A 20782-nucleotide genomic window follows, 5' to 3' on the forward strand; every position below is an offset into this window, starting at 1 on the left:
CCCTCCTAAAACTGAGCTCATGGTCTTTGTGGCCACACCAAGCCTTCCTTCACCTTTTAGTATTTGACCATAAACCTTGTTGATTTTTCTCTCTGTATGGGGGTCATCTTTGACCAAAATCTACCCCTTTTGTATGACATTAATGCCACTGTGAAAACCTGCTGCTTTTTCCTCCACAATATTTCAAAGATACACCCACCCATTTATTGGATATGTATCTTGTCTATATCTATATTGTTATAATAAAGTATGTCCTCTCTGTGGGGGGGGGGGCCCATGGCAAATGTCATTTCACCCCTTACCTAAAACCTTCCCTATGAACTTCACCAGGTGGAGAGAGAAGAGCAAACAAGCTACATGGCTGGTTATTAGTCACTTGAGGCTGATGTGCTGCTCTGGGGGTTTTAAGCCAGAGCTTGTAGTGGACTGGTAAATTAGTCTCCCAGTATTATTTAGAAGGCAGTCCCTCAGTATTATAGACACCTAACTGGGTCCTAAAATTATGAGGGGGACCCGTTTACTTATCCTGCCTAAAGCTATGCCCATGTAGTTCAATAAGTGTCCAGTAGATGGCATTGTGCTAAAGTATATTGTCCTGAGCAAGGACAGGCTACTCACTTTAAGTGCTCACTCTAGGTTATTTAGCTGAGCAGCTTGAGGCTCCGACGAGGAGTGTGAGTGGGATTAAGATTCCGGGTACCAATTGCCCAGAAGTAGGGACTAAGTGTACAGACCTAGTGATATAGAGGTTCCCCTTAGGGGAAAAGGCTGAAAGCTGGGTGTAACTTCATTGCTACTGTGTATGTTCTCTTCCCTGCAGGGACTGATACTGATCATTAGTGCTGTGAGTATATGTCTATCCACTGTCGCTGTGAGTATATCCAGCCTATCCACTGTTGCTCTATGTTCCTTCTTGATCTTTATGTAAACTCCTTTGTGGACTATTCTGTTCAATAAACTCGTTCTCTGGTTAAGTTGCAAGAACCACTGGCAGCCAATTATTGTGCACTGTATATATTTACAGTTGTACAACACCCTGCCTCCACACCATTACAAGGGATCATTCCCTGGGAAATAAGGTCTCATCCGGAGCAAAGTATTCGGATAAAGCTGATAGAGAACGGTGCCACTCACTTTACTATTGCGTTACAAGCTGAAAGTATTAATAACATCCAAGGACTAAAAGTGTTTGACGTAACTGTGTAGTGAATGATGTTTATACATCCGATCCGCACCAATGAAAATATTGTGAATATAATCCATCATGAAGTTTAATTTGTTTTGTTGTTATGCTACTAATATCATGATTTCTAACAGCAGTAAAGTGCTGGTTTCCCAGTCTGCCACCAGAGGGTTTAATTACTGATTCAGGAAGCATTTCTGGACACTTCTCTGACACTTTCTATAGTTCTCTCTCTGCTCCGCTACACAGCTCTCATATTTAAATTCTAACCCCCAGATGTAAAATAAGGTGCTAAGTTTGCCCAGTATCAGTAACACATCGCAACCAATACGATGTTTGCTTTTAAACAGGTGACCATTAAATTCTACCTGCTGATTGGTTGCTATGGGTTACTGCACCTGGGCAAATGTAGTGTCTTTTATTACATAGCCCCTAAATGAGCTGACGAGGAGGTAGGGGATAAAATGAATATAAATAGATTTTCTGTTTCTCATGGAGACACAACGTCAATGATTTCCAGGCAGTGGAACTGGTTACTTCCAAGGCTACAGGTATAGATTTCAAACGTGTGACCAGCACTTCCTATTGTAAAAAAGCAGTTATAGGGTTAACTGACACAAACCCTGGATGGGGAGTTAACTGACCTTCTGCTTTGGTCAGCACAACGCTGAATCTTCCCTTCTTGTTTCACAAACAAGTGGCTCGGGCCAGTGGCGTAACTAGAAGTTACTGGGCCCCGTAGCACGTTAATTTAGGGCCCTAACATTTCCAGAGATTGCCCTGTTTCCAATAAATGTTGATATTGCTCACGATTTGGGTCTCATTGGGTCCCCTATGCCTCCTGGTCCCCCTTCAGCCGCGGGATCTGCTTCCTCTATAGTTGCGCCCCTGGCTCGGGCTCTGTAAAGTCTAATCTATAACAACAGTGACCTACGGACTCTGTACATCCCTGAATACAAATACGCCCTGGATTCCTGGAATATTCCAAATTCACATGTCAGAGCCTCCCAGAGAAATACATGTGTCTATAGGAAACGCGGTGGCGATGAGAAATATTTGTCACATGTTTACCAATAGATTACTATGGGGAGCAGTAACTGGAGGACAGGGGTCATTAACTTCTCTTCTTTTCCATTTATTTACACCCTGTTTGACATACCTGGAGCTCCAAGACAAGGCAACACACACATCACTTCTGTCATTGTGACCTGGACCTCCTCACTATCTTCTGTGTCTGTCTCCTCCATGTGATTATTCACATTCCACAATTACATATTTCATCCTAGGGACACAACCTTCTTGATTCTTCATATAGGACCTCTCAGTCTCCAAAGAAGTCCTTATTCTGACAATTACAATCACATGCTGGTGGCATTCAGAGTTCAAGCCATACCAACAGCCAGCCAACAGGACAACATGGCACCTTCAGTGAGTACAAACAGATGAGACAGTGGGACAAAATAGAGACAGTAAGGCCCGACCCTGACACTAGGGCAAACTGGCAACATTGGGTCAAGACAGTGTTGGTAAAACAAGACTGGGACAAGATGACAACAACTGGATATGATGGTGGCAGAAGGACAAATAAGGGACAACAGGACAAGACAACTGGAGCTGGAAAACATGGAGACAGTAGTGCAAGTTGGGGGCAAGAAAAGATAAAGACAGAAGCATAAGATGAAGCTAGTAGAAGAAGATGGAGACAGTAAGCCAAGATGGAGACATTATGTCCATCTTGACTTACTGTCTCTGTCTTCTTCTACTAGCTTCATATGCTATGTGTATATAATAATTACATTAATTGATGAACATAGGATACTTGAGGGGTGAGTACTGATGACTGAGGGGTGAGGAATTGGGAATGAGAACTAATTGTTGAGGGATGAAGATTGTTTTTTGGTAGATTAGGAGCGGAGATCCATCATTGATGAATTATGGTGAAAAAATTAGAAATAATACTGAGGAATGGAACACTGGTGGGTTGAGCTGATATACAGTTATATATGTAGTATGAGCCTTTGCTTAAACCCTCAGCTTTTATCCCTCAGTCATATATCTGTCACGTGGTCTCTGAAAAAGCAGCTTGTTGAGTGCTAGTTGGGTAAGAGGAGGAACCTTAGGTGCAAAACTATTTAAAGGGATACTGTCATGGGAACAAAAAATTTTTTTCAAAATGAATCAGTTAATAGTGCTGCTCCAGCAGAATTCTGCACTGAAATCCATTTCTCAAAAGAGAAAACAGATTTTTTTATATTCAATTTTGAAATCTGACATGGGGCTAGACATTTTGTCAATTTCCCAGCTGCCCCTGATCATGTGACTTGTGCCTGCACTTTAGGAGAGAAATGCTTTCTGGCAGGCTGCTGTTTTTCCTTCTCAATGTAACTGAATGTGTCTCAGTGAGACATGGGTTTTTACTATTGAGTGTTGTTCTTAGATCTACCAGGCAGCTGTTATCTTGTGTTAGGGAGCTGCTATCTGGTTACCTTCCCATTGTTCTTTTGTTTGGCTGCTGGGGGGGGGGGGGGGGAAGGGAGGGGGTGATATCACTCCAACTTGCAGTACAGCAGTAAAGAGTGATTGAAGTTTATCAGAGCACAAGTCACATGACCAGGGGCAGCTGGGAAATTGACAATATGTCTAGCCCCATGTCAGAGTTCAAAATTGAATATAAAAAAATCTGTTTGCTCTTTTGAGAAATGGATTTCAGTGCAGAATTCTGGAGCAGCACTATTAACTGATTCATTTTGAAAAAAAATTTTTTTCCCATGACGTATCCCTTTAAGATAAGGGACAAGGAAGGACACACATGCAAGTGACACCAATAGGTCCAGTTACTAATGGGTCCTAATGAAAACAGAACTCACGGCAATAAATATGCTGTTTAATAGCAATACAGAGGAAGGAATATCACAAGGAATGTGTAAGTGTTTAAAACCACTGGATTTCCTATGATTTGATGTCATATCTGTAATAAATAAGTGTGAAAGATGTATATTGGCTAAGAAGGAATGGGGGGATCACAGCGAGGGATTTCTTAAAGCCAACGCTTTCATACAACTTTATTGCAGGGTGTTGTATGTTTGCTGTCTCCAGACACACAGCTCTGAAGCCACACTGCCTGGCAAAATCAATGACCATCTGGCAGAGTTTTGTGCCGAGCTGCTGCTGCCAATAGTCCCTGGCAACTGAGAGATGTTGCAGAACCAGCTCATCATGTGAGTCTGTAGATGGCTGGGCTCCCACTATGCCCACAACCTTCCTGTCAATCTCTGCCACCCAGAAACAGCTCTTGTCACTCTTCATGTAGGACTTGTTAATATCAAGCATATCCTCACGCTGGCACTGACTGGCATAGCCATGGAATTCACCGTACAGGCCGTACCAACCAACAGCCAACAGGGCTACAAGGCTAGTGAGGGACAGAACGTAGGAACTGGTGCCCATGAAGACGCTGGCACATGCCACAACGATGATGAAATAAAATCGAGGCGTCTCCAGTGTGTACAAACAGGCTGCTGGGAGATGCTCTTTTGTTCCTTCGGCAAACAAGAATTGGACAGTTTCATAGTCACTGTTTTTGTATTTTCTTATGGCCTCCACCTACAACTGACAAATGACATGTTAAGGCCCAAAATAAATGGCTGTTTTCCCTGGTATCTGGTCATGGGGAGTTCAGCTTTCAACTGCAATTACTGAGCATGCTCAGTAGGGATAATCAGTGCAGAGAGTTGGCAGTCAGTTATAACTGGAGGAAAATCAAACTATTGAGAGCGTGGGCTACATTGTAGTAACAGGCAGACAGTGCAGCGAGGAAATGGTAATAGCAGAAACTCAGGGATAAGTAATAGGGATGCACTGAATTCAGGATTCAGTTCGGGATTCGGCCAGGATTCGGCTGAATCCAGGCCCGGATTTGTGGCAAGGCCCGGGCCTAGGGCGGCAGAAATTCAGGGGTGACATGCTGCCCAGCCCCATTTAAGTAAGTTGTTCCCCTTCCACGTCACATCCGCGTCATCCTCCCCGGCTCCTTGCAGCTGCACATATATGCGCATGCACATGTCTTCAGTATGCGTTTATTCGCATGCACATATATGAGCAGGTGCAAGGAGACGGGGAGAACGATGCTGAAGGGAAGGGGAGGACAACGTGGGAGGGGAAGTCATAGGGGGATGCATAAGGGGGTAATGAGCGTAGAGGGCCTAGGGGCATCCCATTTGTAAATCCAGGCCTGGCTGAATCCTTGTGCCCGGGCAAACTGAATCTTAATCCTAATTTGCATATGTAAATTAGGGGAATCTCGTTGCTTTTTGTCACAAAAGAAGAATTTTTTCCACTTTTTCCTTTCCTACCGCTAATTTGCATATTCAGATTAGGATTCAGATTTGGGTCTGTATTCGCCGAATCTTTCACAAAGGATTCAGGAATTTAGTCAAATCCCAAATACTAAAAGTAATTAGAAGAAAGTAATTAGAAGAAAGGCAACATATTTCTATAGAGTATATACTGTATATCTCCCAGAAGGAACAATACACAGGCACATAGAGCAAACAGCAATTGACAAATATAAGTGTAGAAAACCTCATTGATTTAGGATACAAGGCAAGTGGAAATATTAGCAGAAATCCCCCCAGGGGAAAGACCCTTCAATGAAATGCTGAAAACCTGAAAAATCAGTGTCCTGAACCACTGAAACACTCCTGCTGGAGCCAAGGCTCACGGCCCCAAACTCCCTAAACAAAGTGGCCCTTGTACAGTCAGGACTCACAGGCCTGAAAGAGTTAATCAGATGATGTCATGCATGCGCACACGTCTTGTTCACTCACATGCTATTGGTCAGTTTTTCTGGAATGATGGGGGTCTCCTTTAAAGGGGGGTTCACCTTTAAGTTAACTTTTAGTATGTTATACAATGGCTCCTTCTAAGCCACGTCTCAAATGGTCCATTATTTTTTTTAATCTTTTCTGAATTATTTACCTTTTCTTTCTGACTCTTTCCAGCTTTCAAATGAGGGGGGGGGCTACAAATATATTGTTATTGCTACTTTTTATTGCTCATCTTTCTATTCAGGCCTCTCCTCTTCATATTCCAGTCTCTTAATCAGATCAGTGCATGGTTGCTAGGGGAATTTGGACCCTAGCAACCAGACTGCTGAAATTGCAAACTGGAGAGCTGCTGAATAAAAAGCTAAATAAGTCAAAAACCACAAATAATAAAAAATGAAAACCAATTGCAAATAATTTCAGAATATCCCTCTCTACATCAGACTAACACAACTCCTTTAACATATGTTGTTATGCAGATACAGGGGGTGCGGAAGCCCACACTGAGCACATTTACTGTATATTCAGCACATAGAGGAGTCGCTCCCTCTCACACAACCAGGCATCACATATATATTATTAGTAGTATTATTATTATTATTATTATTATTAATTTCTCTAAAGGGCCTACATATTCTGCAGATAAATGGACATACACATTGAACATACATATTACACACAAAATATATATATTACGGGTGGGCTATATTTGTGCAAGGAAAGAGGTTGTTATTATGTCGACAAGGCTATGGCTAAAGTCTGGTGGGGTACAGAGTTGGGGTACAGAGTTGGGGTACAGAGTCCTCTTTGTTCCTTTCCCTTGAGTGGCTGCTATTGCACTGCCCAAAGTTCTATACAAGATCCAATCAACTCTCACATTGTGTGATCCATATATTCACCTTAGACGCAGGTTAGACTAACATCAGACACCCCAAAACATACCAACACCCACAAAACTCATTCGCTGCCACCATCTATCATTAACAGGCGATAGAAACCTAATGTGACTATTCCCCTGCCCTCTATCACAGTCAATAACTCACAACACAAGAATGCATCAAACACTCACATCTACGGTAGATAGTCAGGGTTAAATCCTACTAGTTCAACAAACACCCCAGCAGCCAAAGAGTTAAATTACATCTAAACACCCTCTCCTGCTTGCCGTACTAGTTATTTAGCATATAAATAGGGAACTTTCCCTTTCCATATACACTTAGGGGCCAATTCATTAACTTCGAGTGAAGGAATAGAAGAAAAAAAACTTCGAATTTCGAAGTGTTTTTTTGGCTACTTCGACCATCGAATGGGCTACTTCGACCTTCGACTACGACTTCGACTTTGAATAGAAGGATTTGAACTAAAAATCGTTCGACTGTTCGACTATTTGACCATTCGATAGTCGAAGTACTGTCTCTTTAAGAAAAAACTTCGACCCCCTAGTTCACCACCTAAAAGCTACCGAACCCAATGTTAGACTATGGGGAAGGTCGAAGGATAATCCTTCGATCGTTGGATTAAAATCCTTTGAATCGTTCGATCGCAGTATTTGCGCAAAATCCTTCGAAGTCGATGGATTTTCATTCCCAGTCGAATATCGAGGGTTAATTAACCCTTGATGAATTTGCCCCTTAGGGTGTTATTTATTAAAATGCCAAAAAACCCAAAAATTCGAGATTTTTTTCCAAACCGATTTTATCAAGTTTTTTCTATGACAAATAAGGTCAAATCGTGGATTCTAGTCTGGTTAGTCTTAAAAAAAAAATCTGAAAAAAACGGATTTTGATAAATAACCCAAAAGAGTTAATACACCTAGGCACAAACTTTCATATGGGCCATGAGTCCCAAAAGACCAAACTTAAATGTTATATTTAATATTACAGAAGTAAGCAGTGCATTTATGCATTCCTCACGAGGAAACTTCGGGCGACTTCGGAAAGCGAAATCGATCTGAGTGCCATCCCGCCGGTGATTTAGATTCTAGCATGCCCTGGCTACACAATTAAATGGTGAAGAGAACTGGGGGCATGTGGGGAGAGCAGTGACATGTAGGAAGTGCTGAATGGAAAGTGAAAGTAATTGCCTAAGGCATAGAGGAGGGGCAGACAATTGACAGCTGAGATTTTTAAATGAGCTTACAACAGCTATGAATACTTTAAGAAAATATAGAAATTGGATTTCATGTTTAATTTGAAAAGGCCTTTTATTATACAGATTTTTGTGTCTGGGTGACAGGTCCACTTTAAAGGGCATGAAAAGGCAAAAAAAAATAAAATCTGATTTTTACTTTCTTTAATGAAAAAGAAACATATCCCTAATATACCGGTACTTTAATTAAAAAATGTGTACCGTTTTTATAAGAAACCTGACTGTATGCAGTGAAATTATCCCTTCATTTACTCGCTCTGACAGCTGAGGATAGGAAACTTCAGACGGTCCCTAACTGCTCTGCAGGAAAACTATCATACTTTCAAATGGCAGGGAAGTAGTTTTGTTTGTTTCCCTGTAGAGCAGCTGTAGACCATATAGAGATTCATATCTGCAGCAAGTAAATGAAGGGGGAATTTCACTGCATACAATCAGGTTTTTCAGATATGATTTGACATGTGCTGTTTTGATAATTTATGACGATCCCTCAGCAGCCCAGACCACACTGAGCATGTGCACAGTCTTGGTCTTGCAAAGATGTATAACAAAGTTACAAGATGGTGACCCCCTGTGGCCAACTTTGAAAGCATAAATCATTTGTTTGATTAGGTTTGTGGTGCAGTAAGTTCATGTTTATGTTTAGTATACAAAATACAGCATTTCTAGACTTATTTTATTTTACACTTAACTTCCCCTTTAAGAACCTCTACTCCAAACCCAACTTGGCCAGACTTTCCTCATGCCTAAGATTTTCCATACCTTATAGCAGCTTAGTTGCCCTTCTCTGGACTCTCTCCAATTCAATAATGTCCTGTTTGATAACGTGTGTGTGTGTGTTTTGTAAGCTGTTACCTAGCAACCAGATGCACAACGATCTGAGGGCTGCAGGAAGTGACACAGCAGCGTGGGAGGGGCCTGAAGAAAGACGAGAGCCTGACAGAGAGAGAGTCACGAGCTGCTGGTGGAACCAGAGAGCTGGGAGGCCCCACTAATAACAGACATTTGGATCAGGGAAGCCACATACTGTGTCAGGAGAGACAGAGAGTGTGAAGGAGTCCAGACTGGAGGAACAACCAGCAGGAGATTCTCATCTGAGCATCCAAAGGGGCTGCTAGTCTCACTGTGTGTCCATAAGTGTCTGACTCACCTGAAGAGAAACTGAACTGTATCCTAGAGCCGGAGTATTGTCATTATCCACAGCAAAGCAGCGCTCGAACATTGTCCAGACTGTGGGGCTCATTTATCAACACTGGGCAAATTAGCACCTGGGCAATAGCCCACACCAGCCAATCAGTGATTGGCTTTTTTCAGTCAGCCGCAGGTTGAACACCGTCAGAAATCATCGAATTGGTTGCTATTGGTTACTGCCCCGTGTTGATAAATGAGCCCCAGTGTGTCTGAGACTGAGTGAAGGACTTTATTTCTTTATTTCGAGAGACAGTTTGCGCTGGCCCTAGTTACTTATCAGGAATATTTTATGTTTTTCCCCTTTACTTACTTTTATTTTAGATAAACAATTATTCGGTTCACTAAATACTGTGTGTTCCTAGTGAGGCCACCCGTAGGTGCATTCCCGGATCCCACTAGGTGGAGACACTGCGCTAGTAAGTACCAGGTACCCAGTCTCTCCCCATACCACTGCGGAGTGGCTGAGGTTTGTCCTGTGTCATCAGGTAAGCGCCACACGTGGACTGTAACACTGACAGAAGGGGGTCAATAGGGTTACACTTATATCTCCCCAACTTTTTATGGCCTAGGGCACCCTCTCTCACCCTCATTACCTTATGCATGAGGTAAGAGCACCCAGAACCACGTCAGTAATGAGCCTCTATCATAATGAAATGGGCAATGAGAATAATACTAGACATGAGGGGTGCCTTATGTTCCAGTCCCCCAGGAACCATCCCTCCTAACTGGTCACTATGGTTTGCCCTTGTTTGGTATCATTAGGAAGCATGTGATCTTGTAACCAATATGTTAGTTATGAGGTTCCTATTGATCCTTTCCTGTAATCCATATATTTTCTAATAACCCCCCCCCCAGGGTCGAGGCCCAGCGGGGCTGCTGTCACAGGACCCCCCTCCCAGCAGTCCCTCTGGGCACCTCCACAAATGTGGCATGCGCACACGCACAAAAAGTGCAATGCACATGCGCAGAAGTTGCGCCACTGTGTTAAAGGACAACTAAACCCTTAAAATGAAAATGGCTAAAAATGTCCTATTTTATATAGTGAACTTATTGCACGAGGCTAAAGTTTGAGCTTGTCAATAGCAGCAATGATCCAGGACTTCAAACTTGTCACAGGGGGTCACCATCTTGGAAAGTGTCTGTGACACTCACATGCTCAGTGGGCTCTGATTGGCTGTTGAGAAGCTAAGCTTAGGGCTCGTCACTAATTATCCAGCAGAAAATGAGCTTCCCTGGCTGTAATATAAGCTGATGCTACAGGTTTGCTGATTATTCAATTCTGATGCTAATTGCACTGGTGTCTGTGCTGCCATGTAGTAATTATCTGTATTAATTACTAATCAGCCTTATATTGTGACATTTCTATTCTATGTGTACTGTATATTGTGAGTGGCTCCCTAAGCTCAGTAAGTGACAGCAGCACAGAGCATGTGCAGTGAATCAGCAGAAAAGAAGATGGGGAGCTACTGGGGCATCTTTGGAGACACAGATCTTTACTGCTAAAGGGCTGTGGTTGCCTTGGGCTGGTACAGAAGCACAAAACATCATGTGCAACATTTCTACCTACTTCTTTAGTTTAACTTTCCTTAACTTTCTTTTCTAGGGCAGCCTCTTCAAATACACCGCACTTTTGAGCAACTGATCAAAACAACTGACTGGCCCTGCTTTCTTGCTCAAATTCTGTGACCCAGTGTTAACCCTTTACAATGCCAGGGAAATACTGCTCTGGTGGCCATACCAAATCGGGTCATGGATATTCATTTATAAAAGTCTTCTGTTGCACACACACACCCTACCCAGGTTTTTATGGCAGATACAGACTTGCCCCTTCCCTTTTATTAACCAGTTAGCAGCTAGTTGGCTGAATTGGGGAGGTCCAAAGTGCACTTGAAGTTCTGCATCAATAACCAGTTCTTATCCCAGTTCTGCCTCTGTGTCTGCGGCCGTGTTGTCTCATAGCGTTTAATAGAGAGAATAAACAGCATGAACTCATCCCTGGGAATGTTGGGAAATATTATTTAAAAGAGATAGTGGGTTGGGGTATTGACTATTATTGAGTGCTTGTTGTTAGTCCTGGTCCTCATAAGACCCCCTTTATTTCCCTTCCAGAAACTGAACACTCCTGTCTTGCTTTATGGCAAGGGATCAGCATATACAGGAGTATCAGAGATCAGAGTTCCACAATGTAATAGGATTTTATGGGTCTGGGCCCCTAAAACTAGCTGCCTGCAGCCGTACCCATCCCTCATATATATATGGTACATACAGTATATATGGTACAGTAAATACATACATACAAAACATTTGGGCTCTGTACAGTATTAATACATGTTTATATCTGGGAAAAGCGGGTGCATGATACAGATCATTAATACTTTTGGCAAGACCATAGGTTTAGTTTGTTTTTTATTTACCTGGGCACTGATTAAGGAAAAAACCATAAGTACATACAGGTGCAAGTTATATAATACCATGTACGGTTTTTTTACAGAATCAGGAGGGCAGATTTTATATCTTTTACTAGTTTCTAAGTTCAATGCACCTTAATTACACTTCATCATCAGAGCCAGACCAAGTAGTATTGGTACTCAAGTGAAATGATACTTGTCCGGCTCATTACTCAATGTACCTTTCCCCTGTACCTGCTGCTCAGTCAGCACAGAATACGCCAACACTTGGTTGGGCACAAGGTGTTTCTGGGTTCCCTGCCATCATGGACTTTCCTAAGGTAAGTGTGACACACGCTGACTGTCGCTTGAGTCTGATGCCTTAGGCTGTGACTGTCAGCGTAGATTTAAAAGAACAGTAACATTAAAAAATGAAAGTGTTTTAAAGGAATGAAAATATCATATAGTGTTGCCCAGCACTGGTAAAACTGATTGGAAACACTACTATAGTAAACTATGGTAAACAAGCTGCTGGGTAGCAATGGCGGAAATGGAAAAAAGGCTATATGGCACAGGTTAAATAGTGGATAACAGATAACATTATGTTCTACAGTACTTATCTGTTATCTACTGTGTATCCTGTGCTTGAATGGCTGCCCCCATGGCTACACAGCAGCTTGTTTATGTAAACTATAGTAGTACTTATCTTTTATCTACTGTGTATCCTGTGCTTGAATGGCTGCCCCCATGGCTACACAGCAGCTTGTTTATATAAACTATAGTAGTACTTATCTGTTATCTACTGTGTATCCTGTGCTTGAATGACTGCCCCCATGGCTACACAGCAGCTTGTTTATATAAACTATAGTAGTACTTATCTGTTACCTACTGTGTATCCTGTGCTTGAATGGCTGCCCCCATGGCTACACAGCAACTTGTTTATATAAACTATAGTAGTACTTATCTATTATCTACTGTGTATCCTGTGCTTGAATGGCTGCCCCCATGGCTACACAGCAGTTTGTTTATATAAACTATAGTAGTACTTATCTGTTATCTACCGTGTATCCTGTGCTTGAATGGCTGCCCCCATGGCTACACAGCAACTTTTTTATATAAACTATAGTAGTACTTATCTGTTATCTACTGTGTATCCTGTGCTTGAATGGCTGCCCCCATGGCTACACAGCACCTTGTTTATATAAACTATAGTAGTACTTATCTGTTATCTACTGTGTATCCTGTGCTTGAATGGCTGCCCCCATGGCTACACAGCAGCTTGTTTATATAAACTATAGTAGTACTTATCTGTTATCTACTGTGTATCCTGTGCTTGAATGGCTGCCCCCTTGGCTACACAGCACCTTGTTTATATGAACTATAGTAGTACTTATCTGTTATCTACTATGTATCCTGTGCTTGAATGGCTGCCCCCATGGCTACACAGCAGCTTGTTTATATAAACTATAGTAGTACTTATCTGTTATCTACTGTGTATCCTGTGCTTGAATGGCTGTCCCCATGGCTACACAGCAGCTTGTTTATATAAACTATAGTAGTACTTATCTGTTATCTACTGTGTATCCTGTGCTTGAATGGCTGCCCCCATGGCTACACAGCAGCTTGTTTATATAAACTATAGTAGTAGTAGTAGCAGCTTATTATATAAACAATAGTAGTGTTTCTGAAGTTTCTGAAGCAAACACACCAGTTTTACCAGTGCAGGGCAACACTGCATTATATTTTTATTAGGGATGCACCGTATCCACTATTTGGGATTCGTCCGAATCCCCGAATCCTTTGTGAAAGATTCGGCTGAATACCGAACCGAATCCAAAAGGAAAAAGTGGAAAAATATCTTCTTTTGTTACGAAAAGTCACATGATTTCCCTACCTGCCCCTAATTTAAATATGCAAATTAGGATTCGTATTCAGTTCGGCCAGACACAAGGATCTGGCCAAATCCGAATCCTGCTGAAAACGGCCGAATCCTGGCCGAATCCCGAACCAAATCCTGGATTCGGTGCGTCCCTAATTTTTATTACTTTAAAAGAATTTCATTTTTTGATGTTACTGGTCTTTTAAAGACTGTGTTGAAAGTTGCTGATCAAAGAGAAAATCTAGAAAGAACCAAGATGACAGGGACACCAGTGCACAATCAACAATTGGAAGATGTTTTATCTCTTAAACTGGGAACAACCCAGACAAGGTTCTGAGTCAGGCGTTTTTTCAAGGAAGGTGTATTTGCCCTTTATTTTGCTCCATTATGCAAATCATTTCATATAAATAAACACACACACACAAGAAGGCATGATCAATGCACATTTTTATTTATTTGGTCATTTAGTGTCTATGTGAGTGCAGACATCTTTATATATGGGTTTTTAGTTAGCAATTAATGATCATAATCTTGTTAAGGTAAATCTCATTGGCAGTCCTAACTCATTATCTCATGGTTATAGTTTTATTGGCCGTCGCCTCCCTGCTGGGTTGTCTGTGGTTCCGGTGTCCTGAGAGCAAATCTAAAATACCAGAATTCCAGCAAGTCTCAGGCTCTTCTGCTGCTTTGCCTTAGGTGCTACTTAAAGGAACAGTAACATCAAAAAATGAAAGTGTTTTAAAGTAATAAAAATATAATGCAGAGTTGTCCTGCACTAGTAAAACTGCTGTGTTTGGTTCAGAAACACTACTATAGTTTATATAAATAAGCTGCTGTGTAGCCATGGGGGCAGCCATTCAAGCACAGGATACACAGTAGATAACAGATAAGTACTACTATAGTTTATATAAACAAGCTGCTGTGTAGCCATGGGGGCAGCCATTTTTTCAATTTCCGTCATTGCTACACAGCAGCTTGTTTATATGAACTATAGTAGTGTTTCTGAAGCAAACAGATCCATTTTACCAGTGCAGGACAACTTTAAAACAATTTAATTTGTGTTACTGTTTCTTTAAAGGGATCCTGTCATCATTTTTTTTTCAAAACGCATCAGTTAATAGAGCTGCTCAAGCAGAATTCTGCACTGAAATCCATTTCTCAAAAGAGCAAAAAGATTTTTTTATATTCAATTTTGAAATGTGACATGGGGCTAGACATTTGGTAAATTTCCCAGCTGCCTCAGGTCATGTGACTTGTGCCTGCACTTTAGGAGAGAAATGCTTTATGGCATTTTCCTTCTCAATGTAACTGAATGTGTCTCAGTGAGACATGGGATTTTACTATTGAGTGTTGTTCTTAGCAGAGCCGGGTCAACCCGGCCAGGCGCCCTAGGCAACCTGGCGGGGCACGGCGCCGGCTCTGTGCGCGTTTGACTGCGCATGCACAAAATTTCGCACCAGCGCGCATGCGCAAAATATGTGCGCATGCGCAGAAGAGCATTTATGCGCAAGCCACCAGCACCAGACGGAACCGGACACGGGGTAGGCGACAGAGCAGGTACGTGCCTGGCGCCCCTTCAGCTTTGCGCCCTAGGCACGTGCCTACTCTGCCTACCCCTAGTTCCGGCCCTGGTTCTTAGATCTACCAGGCAGCTGTTATCTTGTGTTTGGGAGCTGCTATCTGGTTACCTTCCCATTGTTCTTTTGTTTGGCTGCTGGGGGAGGGTGATATCACTCCAACTTGCAGTACAGCAGTAAAGAGTGATTGAAGTTTATCAGAGCACAAGTCACATGACTTGGGACAGCTGGGAAATTGACAATTTGTCTAGCCCCATGTCAGATTTCAAAATTGAATATAAAAAAATCTGTTTGCTCTTTTGAGAAATTGATTTCAGTGCAGAATTCTGCTGGAGCAGCACTATTAACTGATTCATTTTGGAAAAAAATTTTTTTCCCATGACAGTATCCCTTTAAGCCGGGTGACTTTAAATGCTGAATTTCCAGTTTTTAACAGATATGCCTCTCTATTAGAGCAGAGAGCACAACTGAACATGATCCATATAAACTGAGTTTGTGATTAAATCAGGATCCTGCTGGGCCCTTGATACTTGTAGGACATTAGATGCCCCTGGGTTGGTTCTCCATTTTGGTTCCACCAATGTTAGTGTGGGCAGTTGCATACAACTCATGTTGTCTCTAGGATTAATGTGAGTGGTTAGAGGATGACTTTATTCTGTATCTATAAGTGAAGATAAAGAAGTTTGAAAATCGGCCAAAAAATGTTGGAAGAATCACTACAGCAGTTTTTTCAAAGCCCAGAGATTCATACAACTTATGGGCTGCATATTGTACCATAGATGTCTCGAGCTTGACGGATTTATACCCACACTGCCTGGCAAAGTCCATGACCTCTAAACACAGCGCCTTGGCGATACCCTTCATCCGGTGTTCCCTCCCAACCGAGAGGCGTCTGAGCACCATTTCATCTTCTGACTCCTCTGATGGTTGAGCGGCCACCATGCCTGCAACCTTCCCACCCGACTCTGACACCCAGAAACAGGAATTGCTCCTCATCATGTAGGTCTTCTCTATGTCCAGCAGATCATCTTTCTGGCTTTGGCTCACATACTGGCGAAATTCAGAGTTCAGTTCATACCAAGCTCCAGTCAGTACTACAACCAACGTAGCCAGGGGCAGCAGGTAGGAACTGGTGGCCATGAACACAAGAAGAAGTGACAGAGATAGAGCAAGGTGGACCTGAGGAAGCTTCAGCAGGTGGAAACAAGTTGCAGGCAGATGCTCCATCATGCCTTCTGCAAACAAGGAGTGAACCACATCATAGTCGCTGTTCCTGTATTTCCGAATGGAGACGTTGGCCATGGCAGCCCTTCTACGCCAACAGCTCCACTTGCTAACAAAAAATACAACAAGTATTAAGAGTATTGCTTTCAACTTATACCTACAAGTTTCTCTAACTTTCTGCTTCATGCTAGAATCACCTCACTAACCCTCTCTGCTCTTCTTCTTTGCCAAATGCCCACATTGCACTGGGGCTTGAATTTAACAATAAAAAAATTGAATTGATCTCAAGGTGCTTCTCTGAGCACATTTAAATACAGACAGAACCCAGGCAAGTGTCCTCTGCTGAACATTCCCAGCTTGCTGTACATACAGACAGAATTCCAACTAGAACCTAGAATCTTCTGAAGGTTGACTGACGGAAGTTGAGTCTTGCTATTGTATAACTATACTATTACTATACTGTATTATATAGTACAGTCATACCACTAGGTTTGAACCTAGATTATAATGTCTCCAGTTTTGTTTAAACTTTATCCTAATAACACTATCTTTATTTATTGTCAACATTTATATACATTTTGTATATCAACTCATTGGATTATAGTAAATAAACTCCTCTAAAATATTTTTAATTCACTATATTCGTAATATCCTGCCAAACTTGTAAAAGTGCTTTTGGATTGGCCATCCTAAAAATAATTCTAATTGGTCCTTAATTGTCTAACTTTGGATTGGCTGTCTGGGAAATGCTTCTGATTGGTCTTTTTTCATTTAAATATGACTGTATGTACAAATGTTTATTAGCCTATGAATAAGTGCCCACAAGGCAGGAAACGCGTAAGGCTTTTTGCTTAAATAAATACTTTTTAATTGCATCTATTAAGGGAGTGTGGTCCAGTGTTTGCCAGCCTATCTTAACATATTTTCATGGTGTTTGGCTTCCAAGCTGAAGGTCTGGGGCTTGAGCACCTGGAACCCCCATCACAACTGGTAAGTTAACCCTCACCATGCTCAACATTGAATATTTTCTTAGAAATTGATCTATTAAGCAGAAAACCTTCATTAACTGGTTCCTCATTTGTGTAGACCAGTGATCCCCAACCAGTAGCTCATGAGTAACATGTTGCTCTCCAACCCCTTGGATGTTGCTCCCAGTTGCCTCAAAGCAGGTGCTTATTTTTGAATTTCAGGCTTGGAGTAAAGTGTTGGTTTTATAAAAACCATGAGTACTGCCAAACAGAGTCTCAATGTAGGTTGACAATCCACATAGGGGCTACCAAATGGCCAATCACAGCCCTTATTTGGCACCCCAAGAGCATTTTTCATGCATGTGTTGCTCCCCATCTCCTTTTACTTCTGAATGTTGCTCACGGGTTCAAAAGGTTGGGGATCCCTGGTGTAGACAGATGAAAAATAGCAGTTCAGAATCTCTGCTTTATCTCTGTTCTCATCAATCAAATCAATCAACTGACCACCCTCTGACAACAATGGTCCCACCCCATCCTGCTTCATTCTTTTACTATTTACATATTTAAAAAATAATTCTGGGTTCATTTTACTCCTTGCTGCAATGCTCTTTTCAATATCGATTGTTTGTAGAATACACCAATGATGTACAACAAACATGCACAGTAACTCACTTCAGACACAGTCAGTAGGTTACACTTTGTTGTTCTGACAGGGGAAAGACACTGCCTTGTGGAATCATATGAGTTTATTTTATTTTAATTAATTGCTGTGGTGATTTTTGCACTAATAAATGTCTGAAGTGAGTTACTGTGTATATTTGTTTGATTATCTGCTAAGTACTTTTGGATCCTTGCATAGTGCTCACCCATAGATACCATATAATATATATAATGTATTGCTTATACTTGGTAGAATATCCCCATCCTACTGTACATACAGACAGAATGCAATAAAGTGCAACTTACTGACTCTAAACAGACAGACAGAATCCAAACAAGGGTCCTCTGTAGAATATCTCAGTTACTGTACATACAGACAGAATGCAGATAATGGTCCCCAGTGGCAGAATATTCCCAGCTCCCTGTACCTGCGGGCACTACTCCAGTTCACTGTTTGTCTCCGCTCCGACACAATGTATCCGACATGCAGCAAGATATTGTCTACAAACTGAAAACAATTCCTGCCTACCCATAATTCCAACTCTTATGTTGTAAGGCAAAGGGCAGAGCTCCCCCTCCCCCCTAGTTCAGCTGCCCCTCCCACTCGTCCATTCCATTCTAGCTGTCACTTCATTTGTTGCCAGACAGCGTCCCTGCTCAGAAAGGGGAAGAGACAGTGTGAGAAGGGGGGGGGGGGACTCAGACAGAGGCACTGAACACAATCTAAAACTATAGAAGTAGAGCAGCCCAAGGCAGCAGATGCCCCTGTAGCCCCCCATTTTGTGTTCTGCTGATTCACTGCACTTGCTCTGTCTGTGCTGCTGTCACTTACTGAGCTTAGGGACCTGCACACAAGATACCGAATATATATATATATACAGTATATATATATATATATATATATATATATACACACACACACACATATATATATATATATATATATATATATATATATATATATATATATATATATATATATATATATATATATATATATATATAAATTACACAAAGTTTAACCCCAGCACTCCAATATAGAACCCCAAGAGAAACCTATTTTTGCACAGCTGAAGCCCAGGTTTCTCTTGGGGTTCTATATTGGAGTGCTGGGGTTAAACTTTGTGTAATTTGTTTATCAAGCCTCACCCACGTGCACCCAATAAAAAGGGATGAGCTGCAGTTTATTGTGTTTTATTTTATAGTATGGGGAGGTGGCTCTCTCCTTAATGCTTGCTCTCCCAACCCCCCACTCAATGGTGTTTTTGGAAGAAATCATGCTAAATAAAGAGAAAAGCAGGTATGGTCTTTCTTCCCCCAAAAATAACACTTTTTTCACTTAGATAGGACTGACGCATGGACACTGCCTTGACGGGGCGCGTCAGCTAATGCATATTTTGTACAATCTTTGTAACTAAAAGTGTCTTTTTTACTAGTTACAGTTCAGCTGTGCAAAAATAGGTTTCTCTTGGGGTTCTATATTGGAGTGCTGGGGTTAAACTTTGTGTAATTTGTTTATCAAGCCTCACCCACGTGCACCCAATAAAAAGGGATGAGCTGCAGTTTATTGTGTTTTATTTTATATATATATATAATACACAAAAGCCATGAATACCCTGTAAATGATATCCTTATAAACGGTGAGTTCTGATGTCATCAGTTATAAACGGTGAGTTCTGATGTCATTTCTGTCACATGACTCACTGAAACTTGTGTATTATAATAAATAAAGTACCCCCAGTTGTAAAATACGAGGATATTAGAAGTTACCTCGGAGTTCCATGACCTGTATAAAAACACTCGGCCTTCGGCCTCGTACTTTTATATGGTCATGAAACTCCTCGGTAACTTATAATATCCTTATATTTTACAAGAGGGGAACTTTATTCACTATATATATATATCTATATATATACTGTATATATAAAATACACTGGAGTCATAAATATCCTGTAAATTATATTCTTATAAACGATGCTTAGTGATGTCATCGGTTATAACCGGACCTTAGTGATATAGTGAGGTTCTTAGTGGGGTCCCTCAGGGCTCGGTATTGGGTTCACTTTTATTTACTAAAAGGTTGAACTTGATGGACATGTGTCTTTTTTCAACCTTACTTACTATGTCACTATTTAACTTGTTCATTAATGACTTAGGGGAGGGTATTGTAAGTAATGTATCAGTGTTTGCAGATGAGACAAAACTATCAGCCCAATTAATTCCATCCAGGATGTGGCACTTGCAACAGGATCTTGACTAACTGGCAATCTGGGCAGCTAAGTGGCAAATGAGATTCAATGTTGATAAATGTAAAGTCCTGCACCTGGGATGTAACAATATCCACTTATACCCTTAATGGGACTGCACTAGGCAAATCCATAATGGAGACGGAGCTTGGAGTCCTTGTAGATAATAAACTTGTCTGTAGCAAGTAATGCCAGTCAGCAGCATCAAGGGCAAATAAGGTCTTGACTTGTATTAAATGGGGCAGAGAGTCACGGGAGGAGGGGGTCCTGCTGTATAGAGCACTGGTAAGGCCCCATCTAGAATACGCCGTACAGTTTTGGTCTCCATCACTCAAACAGGACATTATTGTATTAGAGAGGGGACAGAGAAGGGCAACTAAGCTGGTAAAGGGAAAATCTTAGCTATGAGGAAAGACTGGCCAAATTGGGGATGTTCACAATGGAGAAGAGGCAGTAGGGTTAGACGACAGTAGAACATAGTGGAGACTGTAGGACAAGG

The 20782-nt window shown here is 41.6% G+C and overlaps 2 protein-coding genes across 4 annotated transcripts; both read right to left on the reverse strand.

Moving 5' to 3' along the window:
• Positions 1 to 4112: 4112 nt before the first annotated feature.
• On the reverse strand, positions 4113 to 5244 carry nat8.6.L (N-acetyltransferase 8 gene 6 L homeolog). The gene is made up of 2 exons (XM_041583664.1): positions 5191 to 5244; positions 4113 to 4786 (listed from the first exon to the last, which is right to left on the reverse strand). Exons 1-2 carry the CDS (start codon positions 5242 to 5244, stop codon positions 4133 to 4135), a joined length of 708 nt encoding a protein of 235 aa, XP_041439598.1. The 3' UTR covers positions 4113 to 4132.
• Positions 5245 to 15577: 10333 nt separating this feature from the next.
• nat8.5.L (N-acetyltransferase 8 gene 5 L homeolog) lies at positions 15578 to 18615 on the reverse strand. 3 transcript variants are annotated; one of them, XM_018227460.2, is made up of 2 exons: positions 18412 to 18615; positions 15578 to 16518 (listed from the first exon to the last, which is right to left on the reverse strand). In XM_018227460.2, the coding sequence occupies exon 2, from the start codon at positions 16485 to 16487 to the stop codon at positions 15810 to 15812; it is 678 nt and encodes a 225-aa protein (XP_018082949.1). In that variant the 5' UTR covers positions 16488 to 16518; positions 18412 to 18615; the 3' UTR covers positions 15578 to 15809. The 3 variants fall into 3 exon arrangements, with proteins under 3 accessions (XP_018082949.1, XP_018082943.1, XP_018082934.1); XM_018227454.2 differs by having other exon boundaries at positions 18466 to 18614; XM_018227445.2 differs by having other exon boundaries at positions 18344 to 18614.
• Between the last annotated feature and the right edge of the window lie 2167 nt (positions 18616 to 20782).

Source organism: Xenopus laevis, chromosome 1L, assembly GCF_017654675.1.
Source record: "Xenopus laevis strain J_2021 chromosome 1L, Xenopus_laevis_v10.1, whole genome shotgun sequence".
Taxonomy (NCBI): Eukaryota; Metazoa; Chordata; class Amphibia; order Anura; family Pipidae; genus Xenopus; species Xenopus laevis.

What these genes read in the sequence shown, in the direction of transcription:
- nat8.6.L (XM_041583664.1), bottom strand. Translation starts at nt 5,244, where the DNA reads ATGTGCATGCGCATATATGTGCAGCTGCAAGGAGCCGGGGAGGATGAC. An exon ending in CCGGGGAGGATGACGCGGAT is followed by an intron (nt 4,787 to 5,190) that starts GTGACGTGGAAG and finishes TGTCAGTTGTAG; the next exon opens with GTGGAGGCCATAAGAAAATA.
- nat8.5.L (XM_018227460.2), bottom strand. Translation starts at nt 16,487, where the DNA reads ATGGCCAACGTCTCCATTCGGAAATACAGGAACAGCGACTATGATGTG.